This window comes from Lates calcarifer, linkage group LG6 (assembly GCF_001640805.2).
Source record: "Lates calcarifer isolate ASB-BC8 linkage group LG6, TLL_Latcal_v3, whole genome shotgun sequence".
Lineage (NCBI taxonomy): Eukaryota > Metazoa > Chordata > Actinopteri > Centropomidae > Lates > Lates calcarifer.
Genome location: NC_066838.1, coordinates 13,835,512 through 13,855,461, shown reverse-complemented (window position 1 = coordinate 13,855,461; position 19,950 = coordinate 13,835,512). Strand labels below are relative to the sequence as shown.

The 19,950-nt window shown below is 45.4% G+C and overlaps 1 protein-coding gene across 3 annotated transcripts in view; it reads right to left on the bottom strand.

The window, feature by feature from the left end:
* Positions 1 to 19,950, bottom strand: part of rarga (retinoic acid receptor gamma a) — a 45,889-nt gene that overhangs the window by 14,517 nt on the left and 11,422 nt on the right. For 2 of the 3 annotated variants that reach the window (XM_051071211.1, XM_018665925.2), the window contains one exon: positions 15,606 to 15,965. In XM_051071211.1, the coding sequence (XP_050927168.1) occupies positions 15,606 to 15,774 (169 nt within the window). In that variant the 5' untranslated portion in view covers positions 15,775 to 15,965. Of the gene's footprint in view, positions 1 to 5,127; positions 5,724 to 15,605; positions 15,966 to 19,950 lie in introns of those variants that run through there. The other variant, XM_018665926.2, reaches the window with a different exon arrangement.

Here is a 19,950-nt window from a genome sequence, read left to right as displayed (position 1 = left end):
ACTCCTATATATATACTATACACAAACACACATGTGCAACAGTACATCGCATGCTCACCAGTGAAATAAACTCTCACGCACAAGTACAGCACGCACACACAATTGCCAAGGTACACACACATTCCACATACACACATACTGTAGCTTGCCAATTGCCCACGCCTTTGTACAAGGGAAAATGTGCCTGGCAGGCAAAGAGCTGTTCTCAGTAAACAGCTACAATAGCAGCAGCCAGACAGGGGTGTTAGGGTGGGCAGCCACAATACCTCTGTGACCAGCAAACTATTGTGTAAGAACTTGCGAAAGTCCACATTTTATACTCAGCTAGAGCTGATACACAGGGGCAAACTGTTGGCCCAGTTACTTCATATCAGCCTGTTCTGTCATGTTGTGCTCCGCAATTTTTCAGCTGAGCGGGATTCCTCGTAATGTTTCAGAATGAGCCCTGTTGTGAAATACTGCAAAAAAAAAAAAAAACCTTCACTGAGGTGGATAAGAAAAAGACAAATAGCCAGTCCGAGGTGAAAGATTCTGCTTCCACACAGTGGTTGATGGTGATTGTTTTATTTACAGTGGTGTGACTGACGCTGCAGAGGGGCTATAAACTGCTATTAGAGCAGAGTGGGATTCCAACACAGGCCTGAGGAATCCAGCCTGGCACATTGTCAGCGTCTGGATTTGACACAGCAGTCTGGGTGCCCATCGCCAGGCCAAACAGGCACATAAACACTACATACATTGACATATAGGAGTTTCACATAGAGACTCCACACACGCAAGTGCAGCTTGACACCCTGATATTTACGCATAAGCAAAAACCACACATGAAAGGGAACTTGTGGAAAAAAAACTTAAAGCAACTGCAGGGACTGAATCTGTTTATTTATAGGCGGCGCTGCCTATTAATGGGCTCGGGTATTACTGCAGGGCTGAGACAGATCTGTTAGCAAGGTGGTGTGATACTGCAACACAAGTAGTTCTTATACTAAAAATGTCTTCAAGCTACAGGAATGTTTTCCATGTTGTAATGTAACATAATACAATAAATATAAAACTATTATATGATTCTAATTAACTTCAACATCGCAATTTCATTTAATGATATAGTTTTAGTTTCCGATTGAGTTGTTATTGCACAGTACTAGTATGAATCAAGAAGAAGTCAAGAAGATTTCTGTTGCTGCTTGAGCTACAGCAAAATGTCTTTTACTACATGGCAGCGCTATATGGTACCCCTTCTATTTAGCATCAATAAGCACTCTGACAACATTAAATAAATGTTTTACAACACACTATAATGTGGATGTAAGTGTTTTTTTTAATGTACAGTATTTGTCAACAACTATAACTTCTTCTATAAAGACATATTTTATGTAATTACAATTGTGTTTTTGTGTGTTGTCATTCATTATCTGTTTATGCATCAGTCTGCACTCATGAGTGCCACAGGAGGAGTTATAGTTGTTGACAAATATAGAAATAAACACTCATATCTGCTTACAATGTCATTATAGTAGATTATTCCTTATTACATGTCTATATACTGCTTATAAATGCTAAATGGGGTATTAAAAGTATACATGTATATTAGGGCACATATAAGCTTGTGCATATATGTGTACATACAAAAACCTACAGCTGTGCATGCACATAATAATGCACTTTTCCCCCAGCGAGCTGGCTTAGCAAAATAGAGGCTCTCTGTCTACTAACTGCACTCTAAAATTAGGTGCTTTTTTGATTACAGTCTGCAATTACAAAACAGAAAAGATTCATCTCATACTTCAGTGTTTTGTACATTTCACTTAGTACTGCTTTTCGACTTCAAACAGCTCATTTAGTTGCATTGGCATAACTGTTTTCAGGGACAAGAGAGGGGTTTTCCCTCGGCCATATCAATTACGACTCAGTGACCTTGGACCAGCTGACTACTTAAGCCTTTTAACTTCAGCACATTCATTTGACATTATCTTGAAAGGATCAACAAGGTTTATGTATATATAACAGCACTGACAAGCACTGACAAGTCCTCATTAGAGCTGCAACCATGGTATTATAAGTCTCCTTCATTCTCTCTCTCTCTCTCTCTCCCTCTCTCTCTTACACCACCCCACTCACCAAGATACCACTATCTATTCACAGTCCTACCCCCTCAGGCATTCTAATCTTTTAATTGAATCTTTTGTAATTATAATGAAATAACTGCAGACTTCTATCAGGGAGAAAATGATCGGGGCCAGAATGTGCCAGCGGTTACAGGAAGCTCTTATTTCTCTGCCATTGCAGCCGAGATATACCCCCATTTCAATTAGCCCCTCAATTCACATTTGAACAGCACATTAAGGGAAAACAAAGAGGCGTGTGTGCCTGTGTAAGTGTGTATGTGTGTGTGATTGCACCAATAGTGATGGATTACTCAAGTGATCTTTCACTGCCTTGCCTGCCTTCTTGTATGTATCACTTTCCAGCATCACGATTAATATCCAAACAGCGTCCAGAAAAGATCGAGCTGCGAGTGTGTTTTGGTGAGAAAAACACACTTCCCCTTCTTCTGACCCTGGAGAACTGCTAAGCGTAATTGCCTCATTCTTCTAAGCAAATGAACATTGACAGAGAGGGGATTGGTCTGCATAGGCTCTCTCAAATGGCTTCCCTGGCAGTTGACTAATTCAGTTCTCATTGACGTATGACTAAATCAGTGTCCATTATCCTTACGTCCGGGGCAGCTCAGATGTAGTACCAGCTCCGTGGCATAAGGCACTTAAGAGCATTACACAAGCCAAGCTGGTTGAAAGGGTCTCCTTTTCAGCGAGCTGACAAGGCCACCACACATGGTGTAGATCTGACATTGGCCAGGGCCGTAGCCTCTGACTAACCTCTGACATTGAGGTCTCCTGCTGGTGAACAAAAAAACAGGAAAACTGACCACACACTTTTAAGTCCCCTTGATTGTCCCTGGCTAACGGCCAACAACAGTGACACTTATCACCGCAGGAGATTTACTGCCAAGACAATAGCATATACTCATTTTGCAGAAGATTTAGGGGCACAAACAGTTTTTTATTACATTTCCACAGGTTATCAAAGAAATTCTTCTTCAGATTTCTTGCACCCACGTTAAATTCTTTTTACGAAAGAGAAAAAAAAAAAACCACACTTTGACCACAGTAATTCATTGTTGAGTATCATGCTGAGGCCAGGTGACTCTCTTCACAAACCCTGTGGTTATTTTGGTGTGCAGCCTGCATGCTATGTGTGAGTGTGGCATTAGGAGCCAGACAGGTCCCTCTGTTGTGCAGCTGGGCCGGCTTAATGAGATATCAGACTCAAACATCAATTCATCAGCCTCATTGATGAGGACAATGAGGGGCAACTGCTTCAGTAAAGAGAGGCATTATGGCTCCTTGTGTGGGGATAGGGCAGCCTTGTTTACAAAGGTTACTGGGCGCAGAGGGCTTGAAACAGTACACCACACCAGCCTCCACTTTGCTCTGCTCTGCTAGTCTCAGCTCCCTTACCCTCAGGGCAGCTTCTCAGGACTTTTTTATCTCTTTGATTTTCAGGAACAAAGACCCACAAGAAAAATGTACTTCTGGTATCTGGAGGCCTAATTTTTTAAATGTGCATGTGTGTGTGAATGGGTTAAAAGGAAAGGCCACAGAGGCCCGATTGATTAAATAAACAAATCTCATCTTGTTATCATCAGGGTTCCCCTAGCTAAGCAGAGCAGCCCGGGCCGGCTGGAGTCCCCCCTGGCCTCGGCCTCCTCTGACAGGGCATCTGTCTTCATTAAAGCCCAGCCAGTGTGCATGACAGCCACTGAAATGCTGGTGTCTTCACGATTAATGAAGACAGATGACTCCCCTTGAGAGGCAGTAAAAAGGAACAAAAAGCAGGAGGATGAACAAACAGGAAAAAAAACAAAACAAAATTCAGAACCAGATTGAAAAAAGCTCCCAAAAAAACCCACAAGAACACAGTTAAGCTGTTTATCCCACTGCTCCATCCCTTTTTACTCTTGATTGTTTTTCCACTGTCATATCTGGCTTGGCTCCTTCCACACTTCTTCCACCATACCATGCATGCATACATACACCCTCCCACCCCCACCCCCCAACCCCCCCAAACTCCTTTTCCACTCTCACACGCTCTCTCACAGCAGTAGCGGCCCCCTGGAAGTGTATGGAAATGGACCCCAGTTTTGTCTGTCCACAGACAGGCCTGTTGAATGAGAGGCTGACAGAGAAAAAGAGCGAAGAGAAAGCCGGCCAGAATATCCCTTGGCTTTCTTAAGACTGTGCATGCATTCCACATTTCTAATTTATTCATCCATTTATCCATTAAATAATTCATCTACTTATTAATTCATGGCTGTTTGGCTCAAGAGGAATATCATTATCCATCTACTATCCAGAAGCATAAACAAACCTCTGACCTATGAGGCCTCCAAAAAACTTTTGTTAACATCTGTAATATTAAACAGGCTACATCTGTCATTAACATTTCATGAGAAATATATCCCAAAACTAAACTTCTGGTGTCAAACCCCACACCATGAATAGATGATAAACTAAACTGTGTTTTCTCTTCCTGTCACTCACCAACCCTTTTCCTTTCTTTCATCTGTGAATACTTTTGTTTTTAGTATACAGCACCTGGCAAGGTCAAACCTCAGGTGGCTCACATTGTCGCTGAAACTTGACTCTGTGGATTCAAAGTCGCAAGTCAAACACACACACACACACACACACACGGGAGCCCACAAGTACACGAAAACACAGACACACAGTGCATATCATATCATAGCAGAGAGTTTCTTTCAGATGGCTGAGCAGCTCAAACTGGCTGTGGGCTGTGAGGGGGGAGAAGTGGGAGAGGAGAGGAGAGGAGGGGAGAGGAGAGAAGAGGAGGGGAGAGGAGAGGAGACTGTCTGTCCCAGTCTTTTCCTGTGTTGCTCTGTAGCCCCTGACAGCAGCCCCCTTGGCCGAGCCCTGAGGGGTAAACAAGCCAGTAACACGAGAGAGGGGGAGTGAGAGGGAGAGACAGACAGACAGACAGACGACAGACAGACTGACAGAGAGAGACATGGTTGTGTCATACAAGAAATGCAAACAGGATGCCACTTACACTGAACGCTGGCACTGCCCGTCCAAGCGAAGGGGTCCAACCCCGCAAAGAAGGGGCTCGCCTTCCGCAGCATGCATGCACCGCGGCTGGTGACATCATAGAGCTGACGGGGGCCCATTCCCAGAGCCTCCATACAGTCGAACATGGCACCCCCCCACCCTGAGCAAAAAATCACTATGAGCCCTCAGTCCTGTCTGCGTCCTGCCCTGCTTCCACCACTCACGTCACTCGCTGAAGGTAGTGACAACAACAAACAGCAGCAACAGCTAGCTGGATCTGCTGCCTTTCCCTTCCCTCCCTTCACTTATCTCTCGCTGTCACTCCCTCGCTCGCTCTCTCTCTCGCTCTCTCTCTCTCTCTCTCTCTCTCTGCTGTCCTTTCCTGCCGATGCTGGAGTTTCCCTCTTTCTCTCTCAGCTGGAATGCAGATCTGGTTCCTGCCTTGCTGAGCTGAGTGTGACTCTGACTCTCTCTACTCTCCCCCTGCCCTTGGGTGAGCTGCTCCCTGTCTGCTGTAACAGACCTAAATAACAGCCTCTCACAGCTCTTGCTGAGCCCCAGACACAGCGGAGCAAACCAACTGCCTCGGCATGACGCTCTGAGAGGGGGTGGAGAGACAGAGAGAGAGAGAGAGAGAGAGAGAGAGAGAGAGAATGCCAGAGAGGGAGGGATAGAGAGAGGAACCCAGGAGGAGGAGGAGGAGGAGGTGGGGGGAGAGAGAGAGAGAAGGGTGGGGGGTGGGGGTGCGACCAGCAGAGAAGGAACAGATCTGGTTAGAGGACGAAACTTTATTCTCATTCTTCTCTTTGCTTTTTTTTGTCAGTGCTGCTTTTGTGTTTCATATTTGAGCCACAAATACAAACAAACACAGCCCCCCCCCCAATTGCGTCCCATTCAGATCTGGTCCCTGTCTCTGTCTTTACATCGCCGCACCTCCCCCAATTCCCCTTGCAGTAAATATGACCCCCCCCCCCATCTCCCTTCTCCGAGCCCCCCGTCTCTAATCATAACCATATTAAAGTCCAGCCACTGGCCGGGGCGTGTATGTGTGTGTGAGAAAGCGAGCCAGAGACGGAGAGAGAGAGAGAACATTGTGCTGCAGTTGAACCCAGAAACCAGATGCCAGGGTAAATCCCTCCCTCCTCTCTCTGTCTGTTTGAGTGAACAGAGGATGGGCAGTTCTCTCTGTCTCTCCCTCTGGAAGTGCTTTAACAGTGATAAATGAGGGTTGCCTTGCTCAATCCCCGCAGTGCATTTACACAGACAAATACCCCCCAATATACAAACACACCATGTGCTGGACACACTTCTCACAGGTTCACTTGACCTTGTTTGTGATTTATTTCCGAGCAACCTCTCGCGAAGACGTACACAGAAATGCGAGGATGCAGATGTGATGAAGTTGTGCAAGCGTAAATCTTGAAGTATCAAAAAGCCACCTGAGTGATCAGTAGACTGTTGTCACTGAGATTCAAACCATAAAACTCCGGCTTCCACATTTAGTCTTCTTTAACACAGGCTGCTCTGTGTATTGCTAAAAACAATTCAATTTAAAACACAGCAGATCCCTCACAGTGATGGTAAATCAAAGGAAATCAATAGGTGGTCTGCGGTCAATGAAACAGCCTGTCACTGATCCTAACTGTTGCTCAGCAGACAGATAGACTCTGGCTGGGCTAAAGCAAACAGCCTGATACAATGGGAGATATATGATAATAGAATGGCTTTAGTCTGTGTTCCCCGCACATTCATCTCACCCCCCCCACCCCCGTCAGACCAGTACAAGTGGTACAGCCCAGCAGGCAAAAAAGACACCATTTCCTGTCAATCTGTGCTGCTGGCTACGCTCTCCATAAACACACAGTGCCCTCCCTCCTTCCCTCCCTCCTCTGTCTAACACTTCACTCTTTTTCCTGTCTTATGAAAGAAACCATGTTTTCACCTTTCAGGCTATTTTGAATGATTTTGATTAAAATATTTATTGACCTAAAAGCTATTCCTCCACTTGAGACCTCTTGTTTATTTTCTTAAGCTGGCACAGTCACACGTAGTCAGACACACACACACACACACGGGCTGCTGGTCCTCACATACACACTCACACAAACAGACACACATTTAACAGCTCTTTTGTTGCATCGAACAGTAAACAACATCAGTGGTTTTTATGTGTTTCATCATACAGTTGTCAGGTCATAAAGAGGAAGCTTTATGATGGTAAGAATAGAACAGTGAGGGAAGATAACAAACTGCTATCTATCAGAGATGCCCCTACTCACAGTTTGTTGTTAAAAAAAATGACTCACTTTTCTTTTTCTGCCTCTCCACCCATTTACACAACTTTTTTTTAAATGTCCTGATCTGGATGCATTTCAGATTAAATCATCACTGCCCCGAGTCACATTTTATGATCCACAGGCATTCTTCTCACACTCGTCTATCGTCTCCTTCCTGTCTTTTTTTTCTCTCTCTCTCACTGCTAGTTTCATACAGCATCCTGGAAACTAAAAACTGGCTAATCCCTCTGGTGTTCAAATGTTCTATGTAACCTCAGCATTGTGTGCCAATGGCTGGACCTGCGAGCTGCAACACAATCGATTTATAATATCATGTGCTCACACTCTTTTGTTCTTGGAGATTTATGGACCCTATCTGACTCTCTCCTGGTTTTGACATTTCTTTTTCTTCTTCTTCTTTTTTTAAACTGCGCTTGAGACTATAATTCAGACCACTAACCCCAGGTTCTCTGCTTGTTGGCAAACAGCACCGTGAGCTTGCAAGACTTCCAGCACTTCAGGAGTTTTTGTTGTTTTTTTTTTTGTGCAGAGTGAGTTTAGACATCTAATCTACACATACTCCATACTGCTGCTGACCCGGGCCCGGTCCCTGCCTCCCCTCCCCTCCCTCTCTCCCTCCCCTTCCTTCCCCCGGCCAGAGAGGTTGAACTCCAGAAGAAACCCCCACTGGGCCACTAACTTTCCCCCCAAACTTATCCTGCCCTCCCTACTTTTCTCCCTCACTTTCTGGCTCGCAAGTCTGTGTATCGCTCTCCTTAATACCCCCCCCACCCCCTTCTGTTTCTGCAAATACTCTCCCCATTTCATCAAGTTCCCTATGGCCATTTTTTTCCCCAACTGCATGATTTGTTTTAGTTGACAAAGTTCTCTGCTTTTGTTTCTGGTTTTGGAAATGTTTCATTTTCAGTGGCTGCCAACTCGCTGGTCATTTTGTGTGACTGCTGCTTTCAATCATGTTCGACTGCACTGATTTTAACACATATTTGAAACGTTTAAAATCTCCCTTTGTGATAGGATTTCATATCTACAGTGTTTCATCTCTTTATCTATACAGAACGCTCAGTCAGCAGGGGCCCAGTCTGCTTATAGCTCCACGTGGGCCAGAGCCCAGGAAAATCAGACTTTACTACTGTCTGACACTCCGATGCCAATTACAGATAAGACGTATACTCCACATTGTTGTCACTTCCTCTGTATACAGCCATTCGGGTCCCAGGCAAGCAGTCAACAACACAGTGGTGTGTAAGGCAATAAAGACAGCTTGTTTTGAAATGCCTACGCGCTAAACGCAGCATGGTGATTTTCAAAAGGAATGTAGAGCTTTTCCATTGCTGACGCGAGCATGTGTGCAGTGTGTGGACATGCTGAAACAGATTGCCGGCGATGATAGAGACACTGAACACCAGTCCACAGCGCCCTCCCACTACAGCCAGATTCAGGTTACTCAGAACACACACAAACGCATACACAGATCCTACACTGGTTGTTTTTTAAAAAATTATAGTGGCTAAAACAAAGAGCTAACAAACAGGATCTGTGCAGTTTCTGTCCTTTCAATTCACTCATTAAAAAAAAAAAAGAGAGAGAATCTTATTGTAATGACAGTGTGTTGTCATGCTCGTCAGCAAAAACAGAGCGCAATCCTAGCGTTCTTTCTCATCACATCCATCAGTTGTTCCACCAGCCGCAGGTTTTACACATGTTCAGCTCTGACAAGACATGTAATCTTATCCACTCATCTAACCCTGCTCTCTCACTATATATGTCTGGAGGATACCTGATGTCACCGAGGAGGGACGTGGGGGAAAGTGAGGCATGACTTATGACAGGGAGCCCGTTTCTCAGCGGCGGCCATGTTGGCCTCTGTTCATATGCTGGTCCCACTGAAAAAAGGCCTAACAGAGCTACTTTTCAAAGCGCTATCAGCCTTGGTCATCTTTCAGCAAAGTCTCTTTCGCTCTTTATCTTTTTCTCTCCCTGTAACTGCACTATCATGACATTTTGCTACCCGTGTTTTGCGGTGGTTGGTGGGTGGGTGTGTGGGGGACAGATCTTTTAGTTGTTTGTCCAAAAATACGAACCCCCCATCTTGTTCACATAGACCCATCCTGTCCCTGTGTCCCCTCCCACGCCTTCAGAGGGCCCATCCCTCCTTTCTCGCCATTGCACGCTCTTGGTCTTGCACGTGCCCACAAAAGCCTATCTGAAAACAAGACGCCTCCCACTTTTAATAGTAGCCTCTTTATCTTCATCTGTCATCATGTCAGAGCTGTATTACACTCGGTGGCCTCTTCCTTACCAGCAACCTTTGCTGACTTTCCATGCCCGCAGGCACACACAAGTGTGTGCACACACGCTAATGCACAAATACACAGTTAAGTTCCAGCACTTATGGCAAATTGGCTCCAACTTATAGAGACTGATGATGAGTGGAAATCCAAGGTGAGGACTGAGGAGAGAGAGAAAACGAGGAGAGAGAAAAGAGAGAAAGGGAACGTAGGAGTGCATAAGCCGACAGGGTTTAGGTGGATATCATCAGAGGAGGAGATATTCCACTCACTATCACTCACAGAAACTTCTTCAGTAGGTGATTAAATTGTCTGGAAAAACAAAGTGTCCATTCCCCCTCCCCCACATCTACTGAATCGTGGCCAGCACTGGTTGAAAAATAAAAAGAGCAATGTGAGGGGGAATCGATTTCCAAAAAGGAGTGAAGCGCCTGTCATCTTGAGGCCGGTGGTCGCCTAGGGAGATGAAAGCAGGGATGTCAGACGATGCAGAGCTGTTTATTAAAGCAGAGGAGGGTCCAGTCTCACTGATAGATCAAGGACGCAGCCAAAACAGCACTACACATGCTGTCATCACACACAAGTACACACAAATGGTCCAGTTCTAGCATTGCTAATTTGTTATGTAGATCATGGTCACAGGAACAGAGATGCCAGTGAGCAGATGGCTCTATAACGGTGCTTTTTCTCTGATGAAATTTCAGCACTCGTTACATTAGATGGCAGGGTCCAAGCTAAACAATGCTAAGACTGGTTCAGTGTAATAACAAGGTGTTCTGAAAAAAATCACAATGTCATTTCTGCTAATATCAATAAAAATACAACATGTGAAGACGATCATATAAAACCTGAGATCAGGGATAATAGTATTGATATGTCATTCACATGTGATGACCACATTTCTAATTATCAGCCATATTTCACAAGTTGCCTGCAATCCTAAGAGGTTTCCATTAATCTCAAATGTGTGTGTCATTCCTGAAGTTTTTTCTGAAATTCTTTGAGAGCCTCATTTGTAATGTTATCACCCCAGGCACAGCCCATTTCTGCAACTCCAATAAATCTAACAAATCAGTAAAAGCCACTAAGTTTGACAGAGGTCAGAGATAGATCAGCTTTGCTCTGACAAACAAACAGCAAAGTCAACACTCAGTTGTCTCCAAAGGCCTTTCAAGTGACATCAGAGGGTCCTTTTATACAGCCTGTTTAAGGTGGGAATGCTGCAGTTTTATTCCACCTTGCCGTTCTGTATGAACACAGAATGAGGGAGGAGGGGATTATTGCTGCACCTTTAAGTCAGCAGCAGATGTAGTCACGGAGCCAAATCGACATTTGTGCAAAAGGGAGAGCCGGCATGGCGGGGCAGACACGACGCTGTTTTGTTACACATCACGCCTCTGATTCCGGCACACCAGCATGCTATCTGAAAGCACACACTGGGGCGGCATTATGGCGGCTTTGTTTGGTTCAGTGTAAACAAGCAAAGACTGCAGGGGTCTTCTTAATGGCAATATAGTGGGATCTCTTTAAAAGGGGATACAGTTACAGAGCAAACAGGAAGACAAGAAAAAAAAACTGAGATGGGAGTTCTGTCTCTCTGTGTCTACAGGGAACCTTGTGCCTGCAAGGAAGTGAGGGGTAGCAGGGCTGAGCTCATCATTTTCATATCCATACATAGTTCACTTTCTCTTTCGTCTCCCTCCCTCCCTTCACTCAAATATACAGTATTCCCACATAAGCAGGCACATACTGCAAGCACCCAGACAAATCCAAACCTACGCCGTCAACCACATACCTACCGACCTCCATCCAGGATGGGCTGAAACCCAGCACTTCAACCTTTATGAAAATAAATAAAGCGGTACAATGTGCTGTTTGTGCTCTGCTTCGCCTCCAGTGGAGAAGGCTTCACTCTGCGAGTCGACATCCTTCCCTGCTGTCCCTCTCCTCCATTTAAAGGTTCGCTTTTACATTCCCTCTCATACCACATTTCCCACCAAAATGGCTCCTTTACGCAACTCCCTGAGCTCCCTAAGCCAACATGACCTCCTTATGTGTGTGCCTGTGTGTGTGTCTGTGTGTGTTTAAGAATGCAATGAGTGTTTTTAATTATGTCACTCTGCATGAGGATATTTCTTTCTGCTGGAACATTTTGGTCCATTTCACAGCCTCTCTGACTTAATGGTTTGTGTGTGTGAGTGTGTGTATATGGAAACATGGGTTTGAGTCCGCACACACAGATGCATGTATATATGCTTGGCAGCCAGTATGCTAATGTTCGTGCATGTATGTGTGGCATATAAATCCATGCCCGACACACACTTTACATAAACAACTGTTCACCTCGTCTCCACCAGAGGCACAGCTGAGCAGACTCAAGCAGCTTTTCCACAAGTTTCAACACGCTATTCATTCCATTCTATTAATACAATGCTTTTAATTTCATCCCACTGTGATGCAGCTCAGGCTCTCACAGCTGAGCCTCTCATGAGCTTTCTGTTTACATCACTCAACATAAAGCTAGAAATTACAGTCTGAGTGGAAAGTCCGAGCACAAGCAGAGGACTTCAGATTTTTGGTCCAAGCCATGTGGGCTGAAGGAAATGACCTACCAGCTTTTCAAAACATCCCTGTGGCTGGCTTTGGGGCCAGGGCTCCGGCCCTGATTGGTGAAAGCTTAGAGAGGTGTTTCAGGGCTCAGTGGCGATGTTATCACATAGTAAGTGGCCTTAATGGGCTTCCAACTGTTTGTTTGAAGGACTCCCATAATGACAGGGATCAACTGATAACGGCCTCCGCTACACGCAGCACAGAGAGCCGTCAGACCCTCTCATGGATGAACAAACGCCGTCGCGCCTTCGTAAAGATACGGGGGCGGTGAGGATGGGAGTCTTGCTGCACACCCACATGGTCACTGAACTCTCATTCACACATGGCTTGAGGGTTGAAGTCAAGCACTAAGGTTTTCTGGGTCCACTTCCTCCCTGTGCAATAAGAACGAAGAAAAGCCTACTATCTCTGCATGTGCAAACACAGTCTGCCTACCCCATCCCTCCCCTCTCCTGTCTCTTCCCCACCTCTGTGCAAAACAGGTATTTCCAAAGACACTCTGGTGCCAGAGCGCCACCGTGGGAGGTGCTCCGACCTGTTGGCATAGCACGCACACCCAACAAAGGTAGGCGTCACCCGGGCTACCTTTCTTACAACAATTACGCACAGCGCTCCGAAGCTGAGCAAAAATGCAGAGCTATTTACTGCACACACACACACAGAAATATCTGCAGTGCTACTCCCTTTATGTGGAAGGTATTTTCTCAGTCTGGCCTACAGACAGCCCTGACAACAATGAGCAGGCCTGTTAAGCCAACTCCTGGAGAAGAAGTAGAAGGAGAAGAAAAACAGGGCCTGGGGAATGTCCACACTATGGCCTTTTGTCTTCCCCACTAACATTTAAGAGAGCAGGGAATGAGACTGCTGTCAGTAAAATGACTTGTAACATTCCTTGTCAGGGGATACACCAATAGGATATTTTAAAAGGTGATACCGACAGCTGAGAGCTTTCCACCAGGGCTGAAACTGTAACTGATGCTGAAATGTAGTTTAGCTTTAGCACAGACACAGTGCAATTTAAGGTAAAGAGTATAAGACATGTCAAGCACTAAACACTAACACTAAAAATCTTTCGGTTTCGGTTGAGAAAAGAAGCAATTTGAACATGTAAAGTTATATTTTAGGATCTAATGGCATTTTTAATATTAGCATACACACTAAACAATTAACAGGAGAAAAAAGACGATTAATCTGAAGCCTTGTACATGTCTACTTTAAAGGTAAAAAGGACATAAATACTTTCATTTGTTGCTTATTTCAGACCGATTGAAGCAAATTCATGATAATGCTGATTCTAATATTCACCATATATGACATTAGTCTGATACTTATATTGATTTGGAAAGCTGGAATCGCCTAATAATGAGGTATAAACAAAGTCAATCTCTGCACATAAAGCAGAGTTGAAGTGAACTGTCGCCATGATCCTGACTTAATCTTTGACCTGAGCCATGTTTAAGCCCTGAGACAGAGCTTAAACCGAATAACTGCAGTCTTTAACCCTCGTGAGCGATACTTCTACCAGCGTGGATGTGTTAGTACAAGCAGTCATGTATGAAGCCCTGGTGCATGTGGTTGCCTGCGTCCATTTGTGCTTTGATACTTGTTTTTGTTTTAACTCATGCCAATGTAAAAACCAAAAAGAATCCATCTGTCAGTGCGGTGGGATTTCACTCTGCGTCAGGGGTATGTTTCTAGTTTTTCGATGAAAGAAGTGCTGTGTGTGTGTGTGTGTGTGTGTGTGAGTGAGTGTGTGAGAAAGAGAGAGAGTGAGAGAGAGAAAGAGTGGGAAGAGTGTCTCTGGTGGTGTGTTTGCATGTGTGTGTGCCTGTGTGTTTTCCTAGCAGGGTGTGTTCTTGGATTCCACCACACTAGGACATTACCCCCAGGTGCTCTCTCTCTCTCTCTCTCTCTCTCTCTCTCTCTCGCTCTCTCTCTGTCTCTCTCTCTCTTGCTCTAGTTCTGTGAAAATACCTTGAGGATTAGGTGGGCAGTGACAGAAAAAAAAGAAAAAGTGTGTGTGTGTTGGGGGGGGGGTTAGGTAGTGATTGACGGCTGAAAGGCTGGAGAGGTGCTCAGGCATGCTGCGGTTGGGGGTAAGAGGGGGATTGCACACACAGGCGGGGAGGGGGCCTCTTGGGCTCTGCACTCAGCTGTTGCCACCCACACCCATTATAGCCCCTCCACCACCACCTACCACCCACCACCACCTGCCGGATAAGATTTCTCCTGCTTACCTTTACCTCATACCCTGACCGCAACAAAAGTGCTCCTTCTTTTCTCTCTCTCTCTCTCACTCTATCTACTCTTTCTTTTACACTAACATCCTCAGCTAAGAATTATACAGCAGCGTTATCGTAATACAAGGATACTTCCTGATCTAGAAATCACGATGCTGATTTTTTTTTCATTCTAAAAGAAGTAGGAGTTTTAAAAAATGAGCAACGTATGTCGGCAGCATTTGTGTAATCTGCCTAGTTTTTCCATGACAGAAAAACACAGTCGATTGCCAACAATCTCCTCTTTGTCCTCCATGCTCCATACATCATCCCGTCTTAACACTTCAGAATGCAACAGTGCCCCCTGTGGTCAAGTCAGAAACTACAAGTCTGAAACTAGAGGAGCATGCTGGTTGTTTGAATCCTGCCTTCAGTTCACCTTTCCCTCCACAAAAAAAGGTGTGTGGCATGTTCATTCTGGAAAAAGAAACAGCAAGATAGGTCTCTGAATCGCAGTTGCGCTCATTTTCAAATATTTGTTGACGCTCAGAGCACTCATCACCTCACACTGAAGGAATGTTGTTTTGTCTCTAATTGCAGACTTGTGGGTTGCCTGCCTCACAAAAGCTCTGTGAGAGGTCCAGATACATGCACAAAGACACACACACACATAAAGACATACACACCAGTGCAGCCAGAGACAGAGTTTGTGGTCACAACCACACCATCTACAAGCATCTATATGGAAACCACAGCAGCAGAGTAATCATTGTATTGATGAAAGTAGACTTTTTCCTCATGGTTTCTTTGGGGGATTTTCTTTCCTTTTTTTTGCTACCACTGATCCTATATCACAAACAGACCCTAAAGTTTTCCATTTCCACAAAATTACACATAATGAAGTGCAATTTAAATAGCTGTATTTTCCTCTTTCCAGGGCAAATCCAAATTGTTTAATGTGACTTGACTAAAATTAAGGTATGGGTCCATATATGTAGTTTGAGCTGCAATGGAAAAAGACACATGAGAGGGAGGAAACGTCAAACAGTAGTGAAAATTACTTACAGAGAGCGGCCATCTCTTTGGGCAGGTCAGCGCCAAATCTCCCAAACAAGCTGCTGTTGGCCAGCAGGTCAAAGGGGGAGTGGCTTCTCATGGAGTTGAAGGCGAAGGGGTAGACAGCAGGTGGGAAGCCCGTCATGTGACCCACCTGCTGTTCCCTGTTGGTAGCCATGGCGACAGAGCACCCCGGGGGTCAGCAGCAGGCCTGCCGGGTGACAGTTTTCACAACACCTGGAAATCCCCGGTCGAAAATTTTTTGAAGACTCTGAGGATGCGGAGAATGGAAGAGCGATGATGGAGGAGCCTCTGGCTTAATGAGGGAAGGTCGTACTCCACTTTAGAAGAATCATCCAGTTCACTTTTCTGAGGAAGAGAAGGCAGAGAAATGTGTTATTTCTCACTAATTGCTTCAGTACATAAAACATGATAAGTGTTTCTGATTGGCATGAACATGACGACAGGATCGCTGGTTTGATTTGAGTTCTTCAGTGGATTCCACAAACACAATTCACCTCACATCAACTCTGAGTCCATCTACATTCTGGGACCGAGAAAAGTTTATCCACGGTTTTAATGTAAGAAGGATGTGCAAACTTCATACCAACAGGTATGAGAGAATGGGAAGGAAGGAGGAAGTAAGGAAGGAACGGGGACGGTGAGAACCAAAACAGATAAAGACGTGAGAGAAAAAGAATGAGTGAGCTGTGAGAGGAAAAGCCAGAAAAACTGGGACTGGGCGAGGGGAAAAGAAAATAAGAAAGAAGTTTGGAAAAAGTTATAACAGGGAAGAGCGGGAGGGAGGGAGGGAGGGGAAAAAAGAGAGCGAGAAAAAGAGAGAGAGCTCTTGTTCCTGCAGTTTTGAAGAGCTTCCAGACTTCTACAGTGATTCCAGGCTATGCCATATGATTTAAATCACCAGAACTCTACTATAAAGAGCTCCTCTGTTCCTGCTGCCAGCCTAGCACAGCAGCCTGCCTCTCTTGCCTCTTTCCCCCAGGACCAGAGGCCCAGACACGGGGTCCAGATCATGAAGAAGGGAGGGTGGTGGTGGGGTGGTGGGGTGGTTGATGGGGGTAGGGGGCAGGGAAAATGAGATCCACTGATTGCTAACTGCTGCTGTCACTTCCAACTATCTTCTCTTGAGGTCAGGCTCGCATCCCACAGAGTCATTTTGGCTCTAACCTCCCGCAGCCCGCTCGTCACTTTGACTCCACACAGTAGGCACAGACAAGTCAGGCTCAAGTGTGGACAAGGCTGTTGTTATGCCCCACTGTTGACTGTTAATACAAGAGAGCGGGAAAAAAATCCCGGTAAAGCCTCCCATTTTCTTTTTCATGTTTTCTTTTTGCCTTTCGCTTCCCTAGCGTGATTTCATGAGTGGGTGGTGTGATCAGCTTGTTTTTTAAATGTGGCTTTGAAAAAGAGCAGAGCCAAGGAATTTGGAACTGCTGTGGCTTGTGAATCTGGGAGAAAAGAGGGAAAAAATCTTGGTAATGAATTCGGTATAAACAAAGAAATGAGGGGGGGGGAGAGAAAGATCTGAAGGCTGAACCGATGAACTGCTGAACTGAGCGAAAAAGCACAGAGGAACAGTGACAGGGTCTGGGCACTGGGGGGCACTAAGAGGTGGCGCCGTGCCCAGGAAAAAGAGGGAGAGTTTTCCAAGACGCACACATATGCACGGCACAGTCTGAAACGCATACACATGCAATCAAGCACTGACGAAAAAAAAAAAAATCCACACATGTGTGAGAGCACCCACTAACACACACGTACACACACACGCATGCACACACCTCTCACCCCTTGCCTTTTCCAGGGCTCTGGCTCCCTCCCTGCCTCTCTTTCTGGCTCTTTCTCTTTCAACAGAGCCAGTTAATTACACCCTACTGCTGCAGGCAGCTTCAAACCACCACTAATTTAGAGTTCCATTACAGTAAACTGTTCCACATGTGCATCCAGGGCCCAGGCAGGCTCGGGTGGCCACGTTTCAGGAAGGAGCAGCCGCCGATAGGCACCCACCCCCATCCTGCCAACACGGCCGTACTGCCATCTTTCTTTTTCTTTCCTTCTTTCCCCTCCGTACTTCTCGCTTTCTTTCTTACCCTTTTTCAGCCTGGTCCTCGTCTGCGCTACCTTTGATTTTTTTTTCTCCCTTTTCTGACCCACCCCACATCTCCACTCTATAATCATGTCCTTATACCCAATTCTCTCCTTCACACACACAACCCCCCCCACCCCCCACCCGCACCACATCTCCATCCCTCTACTGCTTATACAACTTGTACCATGACCCTGTGCAGCGGTTCCAATGTGTGGCTAACGCACAAAAAACATCACTACAGATTTCACAGTGGGTCTAATGGGAGAAGAGGTACAGATTGGAAAAACAAAACTGCCAGCAACGCACAGACTCACAATGTGTGTGTGTGTGTGTGTGTGTGTGTGTGTGTGTGTGTGTGTGTGTGCGTATTATGAGTATGTACTTGGCCAGCGTTTGGCCCGTTTGGGTATCTGCCTCATGAACTCAAAGCAGGCCCCATAAAGGCAGCACAATCTGTCTGCGAGTGCTGGGAGAAAAGAGAGGGATAAAGAGAAAAATGAGGATGTGTGAGCAAAAAGAGAAATCATGGCAGAGAGTGGGACTGTGTGCGCATGTGACTTTTGTGTTCCCACATGAGGAAACAATGGTATATTTATCCAAAACTTAAGCTTAAAACAAGCTTCCAGACCCCCGGAACCGAGCGGAGAATCCTGCCTAAGAACAGCAAAACCACTGAATCACTGTATTCACACATAATGTCATGAAACAAAGAGACTAGGAAAGACACTGAAGAACACAAGGAGAAACGCAGCCTTTTAAAACAGAGCCCGGTAACTTTACTCTCCCCAAACACAATAATGAATTAATAAAAGAGTTGGCGCCAGTGTTTTTTAATGAGTCACATCAGCCCAGCAGCTTTTTACAGAGCCATTTATGTTTTATGTTGGGTCCTGTGGTAGACTCGCTTCGCCAGCCCGTCTGGGGCTATAAGGGGATAAGGGGAATTTGGAGTGACCTCATACCCTGTTAGCCAGGGCCAAATGGGCATGGAGGGCCTCCCCACTTCCCCTGAGCCTGGGGGGCACACAGGAGGCAGCAGGCGGCCAGGCAGACGAGGAGCACCAGAGCCAGCTATGGGTGGGTTCACAGCTGCTGCTGGTGCTGCTCTCGCTGCTGCTGTTGGGACTTTCCATCATTGCCTAAGAGGTGCGCTGTGGCAGTTTAAATTTACTTTGGTTGTTTCTGTAAATAGTGGAGTGTCAGACCTCACAGTAGTTCATCATGTTAGTGCAGACTCATTGGTTACACTTGAGATAATCCATCGATTTTATCAGGACAAGACGCCATGTAGCAAATGAAATGAAATCAATCAAGTGGGCAATTTAGAGGCGGCGCTACAAGATGAGGCACGCTTCGCGAGAATGAGATTCCCTTGTTTGCTGAAGAGTTTGGATTTCAACAAAAAGATGGAGCAGAACAGCGAATTGAGCATAGAGAGTAAAAAAAAAAAAGACAGGAGAGAGGGAGAGAGAGAGAGAAAGCAGTTCCCACAGATTGAATGTCTGTCAAACAAAGGGTATCAAATCCTCTGTGAGCAAAACAACAATTGTGCCTTAACCGTTGTGACGGCGCAAGGCCCCTCAGGCATTAAGAACTGCAGTCAAACATAACAAATAAATCACGGCATCTCAGGAAGCCCTGCGCCACACAACCAAGAAAGGCAGTGGGTTTTTTTAGTCAGCACAAGAAACCACAGGTGATTACTCGGCGTATGTGAGCAGGATTCTGGGTGCCATGGCTGCCCCGGTTTGTTTACTGGAGGACATTTCTTATTCCAGTCAAGGAAAACACACACACACACACACACAAAATTACAGTAACTGTGTAATGTTATATTGAGTTATAATTGTATGTTTGTCTTTGTGGATATTTGCCTTTGAAGTCAAATTTTTACAGCTCTTCTCTTTGCACACTGACTCTTGCAGGGACTTCTCTTTGTTTCAGTTTTCTGAGATTGGGTGAGTCCACAGGTTTTTGTTGAGTATAATCAATTACCCAGAGGGCCATGATGTGCAATTTTCAGAAATTTTCTGCGAGGTGAAATAGAAATATGTGTCAATCAGCCTGGGCAGAGCTGCAAGTCAAAACCTTTACTCAAAGGATTGAATTGTAAATTCACAGCCTCAAGATAAATGAACTGTACCATGTATCCTGGCAGGAGAAAGCTTGGCAGAATCACAGAGTCCTCTCGCTCTTTTTCCACCTCTGACTTGCCCACTCCTGTTCATTTCTTTTCTTCTTTCT